At 44.5% G+C, this 21,082-nt stretch overlaps 1 protein-coding gene and 1 pseudogene across 3 annotated transcripts in view; both read left to right on the forward strand.

The window, feature by feature from the left end:
* The window catches only part of SMOC1 (SPARC related modular calcium binding 1), a 139,982-nt gene that overhangs the window by 62,523 nt on the left and 56,377 nt on the right, over positions 1-21,082 (forward strand). For all 3 annotated transcript variants that reach the window (XM_070469552.1, XM_070469553.1, XM_070469554.1), the window contains exons 2-3: positions 595-760; positions 2,163-2,275. In XM_070469552.1, the coding sequence (XP_070325653.1) occupies positions 595-760; positions 2,163-2,275 (279 nt within the window). The remainder of the gene's footprint in view (positions 1-594; positions 761-2,162; positions 2,276-21,082) is intronic.
* LOC139035769 (U6 spliceosomal RNA) lies at positions 3,713-3,810 on the forward strand (annotated as a pseudogene).

Genomic DNA, 21,082 nt, shown 5'->3' on the forward strand with positions numbered 1-21,082 from the left:
GGGTGAAGAATAGAAAATAACTTAACCTGTATTCTGACAGAGAGCAGTGAGCAGAAATGGAAGGATGATAGATTTGGGGGCTCGGTAATACTTTCTAGACAATAAAACTTTCCAAAGATGGAGAGCAGAAATTCCTGGTGCATTCCTGGTTTGGGGAGGTACCCAAATAGGGCCAAGTGCAGAGACCATCAGTGTGGACCAGAGGCTGAATTTCCCAGTGGTGAAAGCTTGGACTTGACCTCTGACCAGTCTAGGTTCAGATTCACCACTTAGAACTGTGTGAAACTGGGCAAGTTACCTCTCTCTAGGCTTCAGTTTTCTTATCTACGAAATAGGTGGTTCCTATTTCATAGGGTTGTTGTGAGGTTTAATTAGGTCCTGCATGTGAGTTCCTGAGTACGGGATGCCTTCCTTGGTTAGAGTTTGTGGTCACTTGGTTTTCTACTACTTCTAGGGTTTAATAACTTTGGAATTAATTATTCTGGACTTGCTTCCCAAAGGCAAGTTAGTATTGTAAATTGTGAACTCATCTTTACTTTTCTTGCAAAAGTAACCCCTGTACCATTTCACTTTTTTTTTTTTTCCCCAACCCAGTTTCTCATAAGTGACCGTGACCCTCAGTGCAACCTCCACTGCTCCAGGACTCAACCCAAACCTGTCTGTGCTTCCGACGGCAGGTCCTACGAGTCCATGTGTGAGTACCAGCGAGCTAAGTGCCGAGACCCAACACTGGGTGTGGTACATCGAGGCAGATGCAAAGGTGAGTGTGCCCGTGCCCCAACGAGGAGAGACAGACCTGAGCACCACACTCCTTGCATGGGGCACTCCCATCGGGGGAACTCAGAATGCGTCTGTTCATTTGGCAACCTCTCCCCCTACCCTTTCCACCAGGGAATATGGCAGGGAGGACAGGTCTGTTGAAAGACAAGTACTTTTCTGGCTTTCAAACACTGCCACCAGGGCCTAGAGAGATGCTGCTATTTGGCTATTGCTTTTAATTTTTATAATTCTTTTTTTTTTTGTAGAGAGGCTTAAAATGGCGAAACATGACGGCTGGCTCTCTTGAATAGGGATTCCACATTGACAGCCAACACATGTGTTTTGTTTGGTCTGCTCACACATTTAAACATATTAAAAACGTTTGAGACAACATTTAAAAATTAGGAAATTCAACCTAAAAATCTGGATGTTTGTATTTCCCATAAAAAATTGGAAACTGTGGGGATATGAGGTCTGTGTTCCCTCCCTCAAGGCAAACATGTGGCTGCTGCTCAGTAGCAGCTACATCCTTTAAAAGGGAGCCTGTTCTCGTTTGCCACAGTCCCCGGCATTCCCTGTGGTGTCACCAAGCTGAACGCCATGCTTCATACACCCAGCCCCTTCTCTAACTTATATCGCTTTCGTACGCCCTGTTGGTATGTGAGTTTGTGACCCATGGACCGATCAGAGCTATTACAGAAATTGTGGGAGGCTAAGCCAGCTGCCCTAGAGCCTCTGATTTCCCAAAGAAAGTGCTTGCAGGGGACTTCTCTGATGGTTCAGAGGCTAAGACTCTGTGTTCCAGTACAGTGGGCCTGGGTTCAATCCCTGGTCAGGGAACTAGATCCCACATGCCACAACTAAGACCTGGCATGGTCACATAAATAAATAAACAAATAAATATTAAAAAAAAAAAATCTATGGTGGCTCCAGAAAAAAAAAAAAAAAGAAAAGAGCTTGCAGTTTTTGAATTGCAAAACATCTTTGAGACTCCTTGGGCTTACATGTTTTTAAATAAAGTCAGTGAAAAATAATAGAAGTAGAACTTTTTTCCCCTAGGACGGATTGGGGATATTTGGGAGAAAAGGAATAAACAGAACCGGGTATTAATATGACCCCCCTGACTTTTTCTAAGAATACCTTTGAGAGGCAGGTGAGGCTGTGGGGCATTCATTAGTCCCTGCCCTCGTGTTCCCGGAACAGCCAGCTTTTATGTCTGTGTGCATATGTGCCTGTGTTTGTGTGGTGTGGTTTCTGCCTGCATGTGTGGTGTCTGTGTGTGATGTGTGGTGGTGTGTGGGCCCCCACAACACAGTGCTTTTCTCTCAGCATTTCTACAACTGGAATCCGTGGCTCTTGTGTGGGGTCCAAGGGACTCTGACGTGCACACCTCCCTCTTTTAGACGCTGGCCAGAGCAAGTGCCGCCTGGAGCGGGCTCAGGCCCTGGAGCAAGCCAAGAAGCCCCAGGAGGCGGTGTTTGTCCCGGAGTGCACGGAGGATGGCTCCTTCACCCAGGTAGGCCTTGGCTACTCTCTCAGGCCCCGGGAGCAGGAGGGCCCCGAGAGCCTTGCTTCCTGGAAACGGATGAGGGCTCTGTGACACCCCCCGTGCTGACTCCGGGGCCTGTGTCACCCTCCCGGGGCCCCCTGCCACGGGGTGCCCGCCGCTGGCAGTGGGTCCTGAAAGGCTTGTGCGAGATGGAACCAGGAAACTGGCAGTGCTCTGTCCCCGTCCTCCCGCTGCCCGTCTTCGTTTTCCTCTTCTATCAAATGTAGGCTGGTTATTTTTTCTTATCCTCGTGGGTTTCCATGGGCAGCCTCTGTATTCCCTTCACTGTTCATTGCTGCCCCTTCTGCACACCTCTTTATCCTGCCCCAAGCTGCAACTGAAGCCATGCTCCTTTGGCGTGTGAAGTGCCTGTGGTTAGTGGAGTGCGTGCATGTGTGTGTGGTGTATGTGTGCCTGTGGGTGGGTGTTTGTGTGTGTTGTGTGGTTCTTGTGTGCATGTGTGTCTCTGTGTGTGTTGTATGGTTTCTGTGTATGTGTGTATGGAGGCTGTCTTTGTGTGTGTGTGGCATATGTGTGTGCTGTGTGGTACATGGTATCTATGTGCACATGTGCACATGTGGTGTCTGTGCTAGCATGTGTGTGCACTCGTGTATGCATGCACTCAGATTCTGAAATCTCCTTTCAGGCAGTCTTCCCTCTGATCCTGTGTGATCTTCTGGCTGGAGGTTGGGTAAAAGTAATGCCGGCTATGTTGAAGTTGGCACAGACTGGAACGCAGGCAGCATGGGACAGCCGGGTGGTAGAGCTTTCAGGCTGGAGGTGGGGACAGTCTAGCGGGGCGGAGACAGCTGGATGAAAGTGGGGAGCGTCACTGGACAAGGGTGGGTCGGCCCCTTGCTTGGGACAGGCGTGACTCCCACTGGAAGGTAATGTCATTTGGGGACCTCTGCCACGTGAGGGCTGGAGGCGGGGGCCTTAGGAGTTTCAGTTTCCCGGAAATCGTCCCAGAATTTTTGAGGGGGTGGGGATGGAGGGAAAGGGTGAGGCTGGCCTTTGGTCCGCTGGGTTTCAGGTTTCATCTGAGGGCTGGGCCCAGGGGATTGCTGATTTCAGGCTGAGTGCTGGTGGAGGTGGTGGGGTAGGGACGGCGCCTTGTGTTTTTTAAAGTTTCCAATGTTCAGCCAAGATTGATAGCACGAGGTTAAACTGACCTTGGCTGCCCACCCTCTGAGAGGTGCTTGTATTCATCTTCCCACTTAAGTCTCACCACGAGCCTGCCAGGTAGGTGTTGCTGTCATCATTTACAGAAGATGCAACCACAGCGGGAGGCAGAGTGGTCTAGGAACTGGGAGCCATGCTCAAATCTCTCCAGCACCCAAGCTCCCTCGGAGCCTCTCCACACTCTGCTGTTCTCTGAGCTGGCAGCTTAAAAGGAAGCTCTCTGAGCCCACTTCGGCGACACATGTACTAAAATCAGAATGATACAGAGAAGATTAGCACGGCCCCTGCGTGCAAAGCATTCCGTGTTTTATCTTGATTTTATCCCCTCTCAAAATTCTCCCAGAAATGTAGCTCTTTACTATGTAGCTATCATAATAAATAAAATAAACATGTGGTGCAAAATTTTAGATGAATTTATAAAAATATTAAAATTCATATCTCCATAAAACAAATGTGTAGTAAATTTCCATTCTTAGAGTTTAGTCAAGTTCTCTCCTTAATTTGAATATTGTACTGGTTTGTTTTTTTTCAACAGAAACAAAAATGCCTGTTTAAAAAACAGTAAGGCGGCTCTGAGGTGTGGACTAGAGAAAGGCCGTCTAGTGCTGTGGCTAGCACACCACACCTAGAGCCAGACAGCCTGGGCGTGAAGCCTCCCACCCCTTCATGCACATCATTTAATTTCTCTAGGTCATAATTTCCTTAAGTGAAAAATAGAGATTATTATCTCTATTATTATTTTATATAGTAATTATCATTATTATGGGCTTCCCTGGTGGCTCAGTGGTAAAGAATCCACCTGCAATGTAGGAGACATGGGTTTGATCCCTGGGTCAGGAAGATCCCTTGGAGAAGGAAATGCATCCCACTCCAGTATTCTTGCCTGGCAAGTCCCATGAACAAAGGAGCCTGGTGGGCTACAGTCCATTGGGTCACAAAGAGTCAGACATGGCTTAGCAACTAAACAACAGATTATTATACATGTTATATGTTACTGTTATTATTACTATTGAGTATTACTGTAGCTTACCTCATAAGGTAGTGATGAGGATTAAATGAGTCAACACACGTAAAATGCTTGGAACGCATAAATACTGTATAAATATCTGCCATTGTCAACATTAGCCCCATCTCTACTCTGGTTCTGTTACTCAGATCTTCTCAGGATGTTACAGACGATGTCACCCAAGAAAAAGAAAATCTGTTGAACCTTTCCTCCATGGATTCTTTATCATTTATTCTAGTGAAAAGAATCCAGGTGATCTTTGTGCTGAAAATTCTCCCCCGTCTGCGGGAGAATATCAAACCTCTTGCAGCTGCATCTGGGGCTGAGACAGGGGTCAAGGTAATAGGGAGGAGGCGGAATCCTTTTTTCCCCTTTCTAGGCTTCTGTAATCCTGAGTGTGTTGCTTATGAGAACGGTTGACCCCTGCCCTCCCGGTTCTGAAGTGTTTGCTGCCAGCTTTTGTTTGAGGGAGGCCAGGCTGGACCAGGTGGTGTTTGCAGGGGAGGGGAACTTCCAGATTAGCCTGGGCAGAATTGCTAAGTGCGGGGGCCCCTGAAGTTCAGCAGAGGTTGGATCAACAGTCAAGAGCCCCCTCGTTTGTTTGACACGCTAAGCGCTGCCATGTGTCTGTGGGCTGGAGGCGGGCTCACCCCGGTGGGCAGCCAGGCAGCCAGACAGCCAGTCCGACCCCGTCACAGTGATTGAAATGGATGTGCTTTTTCCCTTGATCAAAGACGCTGCAATAACTTCACAAAATGAGGCTGTCTCTTTGAGTGTGCTTCAATTGCATTGACAGGCTGCCAAAAGGCTATGAGAAAAAAAAAAATGCTTTTCTGCCTCCCCCAACCTCCGTATCACTGACTTGAACTTTTTTTGTTTTTGTTTTCCTTAAGACCAAAACCCAGAGACCAGGTACATTACTTCAACCTCGCTTAGACTATTGACATGCATGCATCCTGGTGTTAATAATATACTTTAGTCCTGTGAATTACTATACGGTAATGTGCTCTTGAAGTATATGGAGGGGACCCTCATGGGGCTGGGTTTGTCTGGCATGGGACACAGCTTGGGACCACATGACTAGGTTAATGGGGTTCATATGGGATACAGTGGTCTCTGTTCTCTAATTTGTTTTCCCTTGACCGCTTGTCTTGCTACCCTGCACCCCAACTCAAACAGCAAAGTGGTAAACATTAGAACCTTGGGTTTTTAAAAAACCTTGATATCTAGACCATATCTCAGATCATTAAATCAAATTCTGGGTGAGGGACCCAGACATTATTATTATTTCAAGCTCTCCAGAGAGATACCAGTGTTTGGTCCACGTTGTGAATGACCTGCTATTATAAGGGCTTCATCACTCTTGTTCTTGGTTGCATCACTGTACTATGGAGTTAAGGCTTTTTGATGACCCGCTGTGTAAGGATGAGAGCTACTGATTTTGTCCTTTGCTGTGGTCCTATCTGCTTTCTTTTCTGGGTATCAGGAATGTTAACTCCTAACATCTGTTCTCCAAGTCCTCTGCCAAGCTGTTGTCTGCTGCCCAATATGATGAACTGAAATCACAGCCATAGAGGAATGGTACTGGATCACCACCACTGGGATATTGGCTTGTCAAGCTTGTGCATCACTGAATAATTATGATGGCAACTCTTTATTGAGTGCTGTTTGCTGCCAGGCATTGATTTTTACACTCATCAATCTTTACTAGAACCTTTTGAGGTAGTTATTAATACCCTTATTTATGCCAGAAAACTGAGTTTCAGAGGGGTTAAATAATAAGTTCAAGGTCACTAAGGATTTGTACCCAGGTCTACCTAATTTCAAGGCCTGTGCTCTTAACCTTTTTATGCTACAAAAGTGTCCTTGATGTATATGTAATTAATTTGCATCGCCATTGTTATTCCAGAAGTCCCCTCTCTGATGCTGTTGGCCAATCAATCAAGCAAACATTAAAAAAAAATCCCTTTGCTTATGGAACTTTTCAAATATACAGAAAAGTTGCTGGAGTTCTCTGGTGGTCTAGTGGTTAAGACTCCAGGCTTCTACTGCAGGGGGCATGGGTTTGATCCCTCATCAGGGGACTAAGATTCTGCAAGCTACAGACATGTGCCTCTCACCTGCCTCTGTAAAAATATGTGTGTGTGTGTATATAGGACTTCCCCGGTGGCTCAGACAGTAAAGTACATATATGTATATAAAAAGTACATATATATGTGTGTGTGTGTGTGTGTGTGTGTGTGTGTATACACAGAAGTAGAATTAATAATATAATGAACCCCATGTACCCATCACCCAGCTTCAACAATGATTAACATCTGGCTGATTCTGTTTCATCTTTACCCTATTTTCATCTCCTATGCCAAACTGGATTGCTTCAAAGCAGATCCCAGACATAATTGTTTTTCATCTCAGACCTTTGGAGCTCTGCTATGTTCTGGGTTATGAGCTGGTTGCTGTAGGGCATTCAAGAAATGCCATGGCCTGTACTTTCAAGGAACTTACATGCAGAAAAGATATGAAAACATACCATGAAGTAGCTAGTATATAAGACCCTACATGTACAACTGGGTATATTTCAAATGCCCAGTTATAAGTCAGTAATTTGGAATTCTGAGTGATTTTATTATTGAGAAAATATGCAAAATTAAAAACTTCTGAACATCAAAATTTAAATTTTCTGACATAAAAATACCTTAAAGAAAAAGGCAAATGATGTATATTAGCCTTAATGACAAAAGGCTAATATTAGATTAAAAAAACTCTTAAGAACCAGGAAGAAAAAGATCTTAGTAGAAAAGTGGGCAAGAGATATCAATAAGCAGATTACACAATAATAACAAATAACCAATAAGTGACTATGAATGATATTTTCCTTAGTAAATAAAGAAATATAAATACAGATAATGATGTGGCATTTGGCTTACCAAATCATTAAAACTTGGAAAAGAGTAATATTCAGGCCTGGGTGAAAGGAAAGGATTACGCCCCACATCATACTTGAAAAAGTAAATTGGCACTGACATTTTATGAGAGAATTTTGCAATATGGGTCAGAAGTCCTTAATTGTGTCCAAATCTTGAGCTTGACATTTCACTTCTAGGAACTTATTCTAAAGAAATAATTTAAAATATATGCAAATATTTAGCCACAAGGATTTCCATCTAAGTTCTGCTTATAGTTGCAAAAATTAGGAAACAATCTAATCTAAATATCCAAAATAGAGAAGTGCTTAAACAAATTATGACATCACCATGCTGTGCAGCTAGTAGAATGATATGTTATAGACGCTTATTTCATACAGTATGTGTGTGTATGTGTATGTATTAATTTGCATCACCATTGTTATTCCAGAAGTCCCCTCTCTGATGCTGTTGGCCAATCAGTCAAGCAAACATTAAAAAAAAAAAAAATCCCTTTGCTTATGGAAATTTTCAGATATACAGAAAAGTCGCTGCAGTTCTCTGGTGGTCTAGTGGTTAAGACTCCAGACTTCTACTGCAGGGGGCATGGGTTTGATCCCTCATCAGGGGATTAAGATTCTGCAAGCTACAGACATGTGCCTCCCACACTAACATATATATATGAGACAATCAAATAGTCAAAAGAAAAAATATTTTCATTTTCTTCTAAGTTGAAAAGCTGTACACACTTTGTAAGAAAAAAATTCTGAGAGTGCAGAAGGACATAGATATAAAGGTAAAGTCAGTGAGTTCATCTCTTGGAAGTAGCAACAGTTAAGTCTATAGCCCACTAGTTTTTCTTCCTTTGTGTACTTACCATTTTTTAGGGTAAAAATAATAAAATGTCATATATCACTTTCTAATTCTTTCTTATCATTCTACAAAAATTACTTATTTTAGACTGGGCTAGGTCTTTGCTGCCGCGCAGGCCTTTCTCTAGTTGTGGCAAGCGGGGCAGCTCCCTAGTTGCAGTGTGCGGGCTTCTCAGTGCGGTGGCTTTTCTTGCTGTGGAGCAGGGGCTCTATGGCACGTGGGCTTTAGTACTGCCACACGTGGGCTCAGTAGTGCTTCCTGGGCTCTAGAGCTCGGGATCAGTAGTTGTGGCACGTGGGCATAGTTGCTCTGTGGCATGTGAGATTTTCTTGGACCAGGGATCGAACCTGTGTCTCTTGGATTGGCAGGCAGATTCTTTACCACTGAGCCACCAGGGAAGCCCTCTAATGCTTTCCTATACTAATTATACTGTGATTTGCTTATTTCCAGGTTTATTGCATATTACCCTATGTCATTTAAAAAATGGCCGTAGGTCCCATTGTGTGAAGGTACCAAGAATTCTGGAAATCTGGGGATTAAATTTCTGAAAGTTGAATATTGGGTCAAAAAGACACGCCCTTTCAAAGACATTTGATGCATACTCCCAAACTGCCTTCTAGTGTTGAGCAACGATGTATTTGATTTAGTGGTTGTTACCAAATACATTCCCAAGCCATTTAATTTATTTTATGTGGATAGATTGTAGTTCCAATAATACTGTAGAGTGTAAAACACCATTTGTAACATTACTGCTACATGAAAAAAATGTATTGTGTGTCCCACTTTAAGCCCCATGTTCCAGGAACAGTCTTTCTTTATATAGCTCTGTCTGGCACCCACCCTTTCCCCGTTTTTCTTCATTCCAATCACTGCTCCCCACACCAACACACACATATATGTTTTTTTATTTCCTAAGTTTGGTTATTTTCTCTTTTTTTGTCATCCGGGTTTGGGGAGCTGTAATTTCTTCTTGATAATGCTTTGTTCAGAAGCTGGAAGTGCAAAGAGAAAGTTCTGTGGCTTTTTGGCATAGATGGTGGGCTCCCCTTGTCAGCATTTCTATAGCTCTTACAGTTTCCAAAACCTGGGGACTGCGGCTTATTTCCTAAGTGCTTGGGCTTGAGCTGTGAAGCAGGTCTTGAGGTCCCTTTGCAGTGCCTCCTCTCCCCACCCCCACAGTACAAAATTGCATGTCCTGCGATCAACCCCTCCCCCACCCCCATCTTGGCTGAGTTGTATGACTAGCTTTTCTTGGAAACACCTGTGTTTACCTTCTTGGTCTCCGTTTTCCAGATTCTCAGCAAGTGCTAAAGGTATGGATGTTTTGCATCAATTGTGAGCCTGTGTGGACCAACTGTTGAGCCTCTGATAAAACACTGGCAGGCTGGAGCACTGAGGATCATCATGGGGGAAGGATTTGTCCCGGCCTTGATGAGTCCAAGGGCTACATTGTTTTGTGTTATTGTGAAACTATCTTTCCGAAAGCAACAGTGTGGGTGTCTCCTCAGTGCAGAGGGTTCTGTAGATAAAATACTAATAGTCTGGCTGCATATATAGCTGGAACCTTCTAAGCTTCTCTAGCCATATCAAGTTCCTTTGGATGCCCCGAACACAGCCAATTCTGTGTGTTTTAGTGGATGGTGCCAACTTTTTTTTAAAAAAGCAGTCACGCTGTTAAATATTTAAGTCCATCCTTTATGTACGGATGGCAGAGTGGTCAAGAGACCCACTGTTGTGTCAGTTGTTGCTTTTCTTTGTCCTTTTCTGTTGTGTTCAATAAACATATTATTATTGTTACAGTTTGAACATCTATTGTGCCCAGAGCATCTTACTACTTGTTCTACATGTGTTTTTCTTTGAATTGCTTTTGTTCCAAACAACCAGATGCTGCATATGGTAATTTATACAAAAATGCTCACAACATAGCGCATAACTGCTGTTCAGCAAATGTTAGTTTTCTTCCCCTTTGGGCTTGGTTTGCTCAACTGTGTAATGGGGAAGCTAGTTGAGCTCCTCCAGAGGTCGTCCTGTGGGCCAACCACATGGTTTTGTTATTTAAAATAGCAGCTCTATTAAGGTAGAATTCACATGCCATAAAATGTATCCCTTTAAGTGTATGATTCAGTGGTTTTTAGTATGTTTACAAAGTTGTGCAACTGTTACCACTATCTAATGCCAGAATATTTTCATCACCCAAGAACACATCCCTGTACCCACTGGAGGTCATATGAAAGTAAATGTTTAATTCTGTAAATCATGGCAGGGACAGGACCTGATGCCTCCACATGCAGGAAGGACTTGTCTAGTAAGTGACTCATCTCAACTCTCACAAATGGTAGGAGCCACCACTGTCATCTTTTCAGTGAGAGAACTGGTACCCCCTGGGCACCCACAAGAGCAGAGGAGGGCAAGATGAGGGTGGGTGGAGCTCCAACGCTGTATCCGTTGTGTTCGGTGGTGACCTGCCTACTCCAACCACTGCTCCGTCCTCCTATCCAGTGGCTACCTGGACCCCGAGCCTCCTCTCCCAGATTGGCTGGCATCATTTGCTTTGGAGCAAATTGTAGGCTCTGGATGCTCCCAACTGGGTATCTGACTTCCCTGCAGTCGCTGGTGAGTCTGCCCCTAAGTCTGTGGTGGAAGTGAAAGGAGCAAGCTCTGGGCAGTATCCACAGCTGCTCTTCTGCAAGGGGGTGTCCTTGGGAGGAAGGGATGGAAGAGGCCTGCTTCTCTGGTCTTCCTGCTGCTCATGGAAAAGGGGAGGCTCAGTGATGGAGGCTTCCATCGCTCTCTCTGCTGTGTTTTTCTTTTTCAGATGATAGCAGTAACAGCCTGTATAGTGCTTACTTTGTGCCAAGGTGTTTTCTAAGTACCTGACACACACTAACTTATTCAGCCCTCACTATGACCTATGAGTAGATACTATTATATTTTTAATTTATAGATAAGGAAGCTGAGCCTTAGAGAAGCTGAATAGCTTGCCAGGAGTCACACAGCTTGCAAGTGACAGTATCAGGATTCAAACCCCAGCAGCCTGGTGCCAGGGTTCTCGGTCCTAACCACTACGCCACACTGTCTCTTAAAGGGCATGGCCTTCTTTGATAGTGGTGTTGCCGAACTGGAGCATATCCAGGAGGGTAACTCAGGTGAGCAGGTTGGGGAAATCCTGTCACATGAGGAACAGTCAAAGGAGCCAGAGGTTGGTTTGGAGATGAGAAGAACCAACGGGTGGATGAGAAAGAGACAACCAAAGGAATGCATGAGGGCCATCTTCACACTTGGTCTGTGGATGCCAATTGCTTTTTCTCGAGCAGTCCCGCAGAGCCAGCCCAGGAGCACTGAGTGAAATATTTAATGACTCAGATTCTGACTCAGACTCAGGAAGAACTTTTTACAAGAGGAGCAATCCACAGATGGAATATTTTACTCAAAGAGGACTTCCCATCCCAGGAAGAGGGCAGACAGGACTGAGGGGGCATCCAGGTGGGGTGCTGTGGGGAAGGAGGGTGCTTCTGCACTGGGAAGGGGATTAAACTGATGACCTCTTGGGGTCTCCTCCACACCTACTGTGATTTTATGAGAATAATGTTCAGTCTGGTGGATAGGCGCACAGTTGACCCGCAGGAAACTCTTGTTCAGGAGCCTTCCAGGCAGACCCATTAATACACACACTCAAGGCTATTGCTACTCTGCTGTGGGTGCATATGACAGCCAGGAGGTGACCCTGCAGGTGACCCTGCAGGTTGTGACACGTGACCCCGTGCCATAGTATAATGCTGCCTCTGAAGGGCGGGGGAGGTCAAGTCAACTTTTTAAAGCCAACTAAACTCTTCTGCAAAATGAACAGGATCAGATTTTTTTTTTCCTCCTGTCAAAGTCTGGAAAAGTGAAAGGAACATGAGAGAGAGATATGAAGGCAGAAAAGTTTAAAAGTGAAGTCAGATATAGGAAGGCTTCCCAGGTGGTGCTAGTGGTAAAGAACCCGCCTGCCAATGCTGGAGACAGAAGAGAGGCAAGTTTGACCCCTGGATTGGAAAGATCGCCTGGAGGCAGTCGTGGCAACCCACTCTAGTATTCTTGCCTTGAGAATCCCATGGACAAAGAAGCCTGGTGGGCTCTTTGCAGAGTCAGACACAACTAAGTGACTTGGCATGCACGCATGCACAGATATGGCAAGCAAGAAAGAGCTCCTACTCCTGCAGGCCACCCTTGTCCCACCACTGGCCAGATCACCACAGCTCTGATCTGAACAAAGCTCCTACACAAAGGGACTTTTTTTTATTGGATATTTTAAAAACATAAAAAGTATTTGATATCTTCCCCCATGAAGTGGAAATAGCAGTGAACAAATGAAAGGTGCTGTGTTTGTTGTTTACAAAACCTGGGTCAGTCTAGGCACCAAACCAGAGGGAAGAAGTCAAGAAAGTAAAGTTCTTTGTGTCCTTGTAACCCTAACACTAAGATTTTTTAAATATCTTTATGTGTGTGTTGGGGGGAATGTTCTTTACACTTTTTGAAAACTAAAAAAAAAAAAAAAAAAAAAAAAAAATGTTTTTCATCATGTATTTGGAAAAGCGGTCCTAACCCTGGCAAAATTAGGTGCCAATTTGTAAATTTTGACCTTACTTTTAAGTAGCAGAAGTTCAACTTGGGGTACAGTTGTAGAATCACAGAAGTTTTGGATCAAAAGAGACCTTAGAGATAATCTGGTTCATATTTTCCTTTCTCTCCCTGTTTCACCACATCCAGGGCTCATGTTTTACTTATAATCTCTCACCAAGACATCATCTATATTCTGCTTGATTGCCACCAAAGCCAGGAAACTTATCACCACCAATGGCAACATAATGCATTTTGGGCAAGTTTAGTTGGAAAGTCCTTTTCTGTGTTGACTTGAGAGTTGTAATTTCCAATAGATGACCCCCATTCTATCTAAGGGACTTACTGAATCCACAGAAATCTCATTTTCCACAAAAATCGGAAGACAAACACCATTATGTCCTTGTGAAGTTCTCTCTTACAGCCAAGAAATATTTCTTTTTGCCCTGGCAAAGATATTTAGTTCTAGCACTCATTCCCATATCATAGAGACATGTCTGTCTTTCCTCCTGGCTTTTTTCCTCTGATTTCAGTTTGCTAAGCCCTCCCACCCCGCCACCAACCCTGCCCTTATAGAATGTCCTTCCCCAAACTGGATACAGTATTTCAGGTGTGGTCAGAAAGAGCTTAGGGAAGAATGGTATTATCTCTTATTCTTAACTCACTACTGCTTGACTAATATCACATTGGCAGCCATGTTACACCATCAGCTCATAAAAAACATAGTCAACAAGGACCCCACATTTAGAAGAATTTGAAATTGAGGGGTTACCTTCCTTCCTTGCCTCTCCTCCATTAAATTCTGGAAGACCAGGTAAATACTCTAAAAGGAAAATCCCTCATTCCCCAGCAGACAGTCCTCCCTAGACTTGGCATAGAGCAGGAGACAGTGTCTACAGCCAGCAAGAATAGCAGTGCTTTGAAGCTACAAAGGACATCCTTTCTGTAAAAGGGAAGGGGGAAAGGACAAAATCTGCTTGTGCTGAGTGCATTCTCTACATCCAACACTGTTTTAGATGCTTTATGCATCTCATCTCATTTTGTCTTCTCAATAACCTTCAAGGTATGCACTGTTAGTCTTGTTTCATAAATAGGCTTGGAGAGGATAAGTGACTTTGTGAAAGTCACACAGAGATGGTATTTAAACCCAGGTCATGACTCCAAAGCCATGTTTTTCCTTCTGCATCCTGTTGCTTCTCATCCAAACCTGACTAAAGATGAGGGGGACATTTGTGGGATAACCTCTTCCAAACTGAGGGAAAAATAGCTCACACTAGCCAGACCAAAAGGATTACACCATCTCTCCTGTCTACCCCCACTCTTCTCACTGCAATCAAACTTTATTCCATGTGTGAAATCACCCAGAAGATTTAATGCCACAATCGCTAGATTCCTGAGTTAAAAGACCACATGTCATCAAAACAACTGGAACAGAAAAACTTTGGAAAGAAGTATTGTCCCAAGGCCCCTTGCTCCCAAATTCCCAGCTAGAAAAGTACTTGTTTCTTGAGTATTCCATGATAAATGCTGGAAAGGATGAAGTGATGAAGTGTCATTTAAAACAGTGGTGCTTGGAGTGTGGTCCCTGGACCAGCAGCAGCAGCATCACCTGGGGACTTGTTAGAAATGCATATTCTCCAGCTGACCCCGTACCTAATGAATCCAGAAACTCTGTGAGCAGGGCCTAGCAATTCGTTTTCATAAGCCCTCCCCATGAATCTTACTGTGCAATAAGCAATGTTCTCTTGCAGCTTCTGATGGAGAGAGGTTCTAGGGGGATAAGTGGCAACCTCAGATGGCCTGGAGACTCAGTCGTTCAGCTAGGGTGCATGGCACCAATGGAAAAACATAATTTCTTACAAGAGGTCCTATAGGGAATGTAGACGAAAGGAAAATGTGCCTGCTGAAAATACTGCTCTGAAACTAAGTTGTTGGGTAGATCTACAGCAAGATGCTTAACTTTGTGCGTTAGGTTAATCCAAAAAACCTACTAACTGCTTTAGAACAACTGGCAGATTAAAGAAAAAAAAAATGTTTCATAATCCCACTGCCAAGGAGAATTAGAGAAATATCCACATACCTTCTGCTTTTAGTTTAACTTTTTCCCACTGGGAAATGTTCCTGTACATGATAGTAGTCATTTCATTACAAGTTTGGTAGTTGCTACTAAGAATGCTGAATCAAGCCTGTCTTTCTGCATATGGTTCACATTTTTCTATTTTACCAAAGTAGCACAAAGAAAAGGGATGTGGGAGGGATGTAGCCACTGGGTTGAAGGTGCCTTGGAGGGGACCCCAGTTGTCAGTGAAGGTCTGAGGCAATTCAAGATGGATTTCTTAATAAATAGAACATGAGAAAGCATTACAAAAAAGGAGGTGGGGATTTGCCAGAGGGAAATTGTTTCAAGAAGAGTGAACTAAATGAAAGCCTGATACCTGGATAGTAAGAAAACAGAAATATGGTAAAAATATGGGAAAAACAGAAATATAGTAAAAATATGGTAAAAAAATGGTAAAAATATGGGAAAAACAGAAATATAGTAAGGCCCTGCACTTCATTATATTGCCTTTTTTTTTTTTTAAAGCATGTTTCAGAGAACACTAGTACTACTGTGGAATGCTCCTGAATTGAATTTGGGTTCACTCTCCCTCACCTATGCACAGCAAAGCCAATTAACTGACCAAGTTAAGGTGAAGGAACGTATAGCATTTATCGCAGGGCACCAAGCAAAGAGAACAGGCAGCTCATTCTTAGAAGACCTGAATTCCCTCATGACTTTCAGGGAAGGGTTTTTAAAAGCAACATTTGGAGTGAAGGTTGCGGCTTGTGGACTTTGTTCTGATTGGTTGGTGGCGAGGTAATAGGGTGATGTTTCTGGAATCTTAATCATCAATGTCTGGTTCCATCCAGTCTAGGGTCTATATGCTGTGGTCAGCATGTAGTCATCATCATCCATCTATCTGTGTGGGAGGTCTTAGTTTCTGCAAAACAACTCAAAGATATGCATCAGATTATTATGTAGATTCCTTGAGGAGGAACTGGAGCTCTGTTTTTTTTTAATTTATTTATTTTTAATTGAAGGATACTTGCTTTATAGTATTGTGTTGGTTTCTACCAAACATCAACATGAATCAGCCACAGGTTTACCTATGTCCTTTCACACCTGAACATCGCTGCCACCTCTCTCCCCATCTCACTTCTCTAGGTTGTTGCTGAGCTGAAGCTGGGGCTCTGTTTAATTGTAGAACTACTGTTTAAGCTATCATTAGTTTTCTTGGTTGACTGTTCTTCCTTTGTTTCTGCATTCTCTCACTTCCCTGGTTAGTAACTGCTTGAGTCTGCTCTTTGGAACTCAGGGAAGGCCTAGGAGACTAAAGCCTTTTTCTACAAAAAAGGAATGGCCTTTGATACCTGAGAGGGCCACACGGGGTCTTGTTCAGTTTCAACTCCCCCTTTTCTTCAATATTCCTCTTCCCCCTGAGGGGAATACAAGCAGGACCAGAAAGGGGATAAAGTTTTGGATAGAGAGATTAATCATAAGCTGAGCAGGGGAACTCAGTTTTAGGGGGATTTGGGTTCACTCACTCAAAGTTAAGGGAAGTTCCGACAGTTAAAGAAGTTTAGGAATTGCTGCCCATGGTATCTTCCTCTTAGAGTTGAATTGCGAACTGATTTAAGGCTCTGAGAAGTCCTGCCATCAACAGATCTTTTAATTTTATCTGACTCAATATTTCCAAAGTTATTTGGCTAGAGAACCCCTTCATCCCCAATAATTCCTGATCACACCCCAAAGAGCACCAGCTGTACCCATCACTGTAGCAAAGTGACAGATAGAAAGATGGAGGAAAAGCAGCTTCATGTTCCAAGGAGAAGGGAAGAAAGGAGGCACACCTGGGGAGACTGTTCTCCCAGGGAAGCTGGTTGGAAAAACAGCAAAAGTCCAACAACAGAGAAGCTGCTTTGGGATGCGAGGTCTGACCCTGTCCAAGGAGCCCCCCAAGAACAGCGAGAGGAAAGCAGGCTGGTCAGGGGGCTCAGCAGAGATCCCCATGTTGTCATCTGAACCGCTCTAGAAATGACCTTCCACTCAAACTGGAGCAAAAGACTCTTGATTTGAATATTTATCCCTCTTCCTCCCCCTCTCCCTCAAAAGAGTTCCATTTGCCAGAGAATTACAAGGCACAACAACTCGATCAGTTCGTTTATACACCAGCCCTGGGACCCGGGCCTTTCTTGGTCTCCCTTCCAGGTCTGGGGGACTTCCATCTGCCAGCACTAGGTACTGGCCATCATGCCACCTCTCTTGTCTCTGGGTCTTGGTTTCCCCATTTGTAAAGCATTTGGGTGAGACTAGTGATCTCTAAGATTTTTCTCCAGTTCTGTCAATTCTGAAATTTTGTGAGAGCTTGGAGTTTGGGATCCGAATTCCTATGCTATTATGAACTAGCTGTGATACTTGAGCAAATAACGTCTGCTCCATGCACCTCTTCTATAAAGGATTTGCACACTGGGTGACCTTGAGGCCCAAATGAGATAATGCCTCAGTCACAGTGGTGTTTGGAACATCATTGTAAACATAGAAAGGGGTGTTTTCCTTTTGGAGTGTGACACCTGAGAGCACCTTGGCGCTACACATGGTCCATCATCTCCTTTATTTTTCTGACGGTTCCCTCCCTTTTGATGCCCCATTGGTTTTGTTCTGTGAGCTGGTGTTGCTGTGTTCTCTGCTCATCAGTTACTCAACTGCACTCATTGGCAATGCTGGCCTCCCACTTTTCCCAGGTGTCCACAAGTTGGGCTAATGTTGAAGACTAACAAGCTTAAAATAATTGCAGATTTGTCTTAATTTGGACAGAGAGGTTGACCCGAAGTAAACCACTGGGCTGTTTTTGCAAAGGGCTTCTTGCCAAAAATATTTAAGTATATGAGTCAGAGATGAAATTTCCTACCTAAGAACACGCTGCAGTATAAGCAGAGAGTAACCTCACTTAGATTGATGTAAAAACACTTTTTGTCTTTTAAGGAAGACCCATCAATTGACATTTTAACCTTCTCAAGGTTGTTCCAGAGGGGGGTAGGAAGAAATGCCATAGTTTGTATCTGTACCTTTGTGGTTAGAACAACCCTGAGATTTGAAAACTGCTCAAGATGCTCAACACTCGAAATGGCCAGTTACCTTGTCAGTTCCTCTTGGCCCATGCTTTTCACATAGATTAAGCCTGAAAGTTGATGAATTGGAGGTTGGTGTGCCGAGCCGGGGGAGATAGAACAAAGGTGTCACTGTTCAGTTGCTCAGTTGTGTCTGACTCTTTGTGACCTCATGGACTATAGCACACCAGGCTTTCTTGTCCTTTACTATCTCCTGGAGTTTGCTCAAACTCATGTCTATTGACGGTGATGCCATCCAACCATCTCATCCTCTGTCACCCCCTTCTCCTCCTGCTCTCAATCTTTCCCAGCATCAAGGCCTTTTCCAATGAGTATGCTCTTCAAATCAGGTGGCCAAAGTATTGCAGCTTCAGCTTCAGCATCAGTCCTTCCAATGAATATACAGGACTGATTTCCTTTAGGATCGACTTGTTTGATCCACTTGCAGTCCAAGGGACTCTCAAGAGTCTTCTCCAGAACCACAGTTCAAAAGTATCAATTCTTCAATGCTCAGTCTTCTTTATGGCCCAACTCTCACATCTGTACATGACTACTGGAAAAATGATAGCTTTGACTGACCTTTGTCAGCAAAGTGACACTGTCTACGTTTGTCATAGTTTTTCTACCAAGGAGCAAGCATCTTTTAACTTCATGGCTGCAGTCACCATCTGAACAAGGAGCATTGCTTATTAATTTAAAACAATAAAGTTTGCAAGGGAAGAAGGGAAACTAGGTAGGATTTAACATTTGATCATGTATATATAAACCATTAGTTCTATAGAATTTACATCCTGATTGCTTTTCTACAAGAAACATTACTTCTCTCTTCTGAGAATAATGAAACTATTTCTATATGAAAATAAATTTCCCCTTCTTTTACTCAAAACTTTTTCACACTTTTTGCTGATTTCAAATTGCCCCTCCTCTTGGGGCTGGTTGGAATAGAATGTTCTCTAGTTTCCATCAGAGAATCTGGCTGTGCTTTTTTTTTGAGTGCAGATAGTTGGCTAAAAAATAACACCATGATAATAAAAATAAATAGCTAAGTTTAACTGGGCACTTACCATGTGAGCTAAGTACTTTATTTACATTATCTAGTGTAATCCACCCAGCAACTGAGTGAGGTAGGTATTATTATCTCCCTCTTTCTAAATGGTCATGGATGGTCTGAGGCTTGGTTTGACTACAAACCTTTTCAAGGCTGCAGAGGGTTGGAAACTTCAGTGGCTAACTGGAGGTGGTGGAGCTGGTTAGTTAAGGAAGGCAGGCTGCAGTCTGACTCTGTGACCACTGCTTTCTCTCTTCATATGACTTCTTTTTCTTCAAGAAGACATCTTGGAAACTTCCCAAGACAATTTGCAGACAATCTCTAGATGGAGAACTCTGGAGATCCTTCAGCAGAGGAAGGTGACCTTGCTGGGTGCTTCCTGCAGTGGTCTAAGTCCTCTGGGTCTCTTTTTCACTGTTGCTCTTTCTTCTGTAGCACACCTCGGGCGGGTGTGCCCGGAGCTGTGGGCTCCAAGCCTCAGAGGAACATGGCAGCCATTCCTCGTTCAGGCTCAGCTGTAAAACTCTGAAGGACTTGGAAGCAGCCTTCAGCCTGTGGACTTTGTCATCTGGAGTCTATCCCTTGGAGCCTGGCCTGAGGAAAATGCCGAGGGCCCTGGGGAGAAAGGGGGGCTGTGTTTGGGCCTGTGGGCCTGGCGTGGGGGCTGGGAGGCAGCATCTGTATGTCCAAAGGGGCACAGCGGGCACTCTCAGGTAGCATGTGGCCCTGGGGACCCTCGGAGCCCCAAGGTCAGATTATATCCCCCGGAACAAAGCTCTGGGCTCTGTGTCTTCCTCAGGCACGTGCTTCTGTCCCCAGAAGCCTCAGCTGGAACTCTGCAGGCCCAGGAGAAGGGGCACTCCGTGTCGTCTAGGAGCCGGACTTGGCGGAGGTGTGGGTGGGGGGTACCATCCTCAAGAAAGAGACGCTGGCCTTGGCCGTGAGAGCCAAGGGGCCCCCGGGGTGAGTCAGCGTGGCCACTGGCCCCAGGGACAGACTTCCCCACGGAGGAGGAAGCAGCCAGTCAGGCCCCATTAAAATGCTGCCCCTGGCGAGGAGCCGTCCCCTGCGGGCCGTGCAGAGTCTGAAGGGGTGGACTCCAAGTTTCCAGGAGTGCTCCTCACCAGAGTCTCCCGGGCTTCCCAGGGGTGCTTGCGCCCACATGGAGGCCGGCTGGCCAGGCTCTCTGACACAGCCGAGAGCAATCTTGCCGTAGCTACCCTGTATCCAGCCACCGGCCCAGGCCAGGCTTTGGTCTCACACTGTTTTCCTGGCCAGTTCCCTCCTAGTTTGGTGCTAGGATCCCCATTTTATAGATGGGGCTCAAAGACCTAAGTAACGTAACTGCCAAATCCATAACTGGCTGGATCTAGGATTCAAATCCAGGTGTATCTGGGTTGCTTTCCATTCCATCCTTAGGCCTCCTCAGAAGGTAGCACTAACCTGCCAGAGGACACTGATCTTGAGTGAGCATCTGGGGTAGCAAGCATGATCTTGGGATTCAGGGCTTGTCTCCACAAGATGAAGTGGGAGTGAAACGTGGTCCTTTGGTGAAGGCATTGAACACAGTTTCCCTGCATGCATGGTACAGGTAAACACCTCAATTATACAGTCATCATACTGGTAGGAGTGAGATGCACTGCATCTTGTTCTCAAATCCCAATTTCTGAGTGCAGGTCTGTAATGAAACAACTAGTTTTGGGGAGAACTGTGGTGTTTGGTACCCTCACAAGAGCAGAAGTCATTTTCCTCTAGCTTTTCTCTCTTGCTGATAACTTACGGATTTTACAGAGACTGTCTGATCTATCCTTTCCCTCTGTACCCTGTATCCCTCACCACTCAGTTTGTATGCTGTTGCTGTCTATCCTTGATTCTGATATGTCCTTGATCCCAAGAGGCACCTTTTCCCCACACTTTAATGTCTGTGCGGTTGGCACACATCTTGTAATTGAGGTCTACATTTAATGTGGCAGGGCTGTTTAAATTGATGTTACATTTTTAGGATGGATAGAGAC

The sequence above is a fragment of the Odocoileus virginianus genome, chromosome 6, assembly GCF_023699985.2.
Source record: "Odocoileus virginianus isolate 20LAN1187 ecotype Illinois chromosome 6, Ovbor_1.2, whole genome shotgun sequence".
In the NCBI taxonomy this organism is placed as follows: domain Eukaryota; kingdom Metazoa; phylum Chordata; class Mammalia; order Artiodactyla; family Cervidae; genus Odocoileus; species Odocoileus virginianus.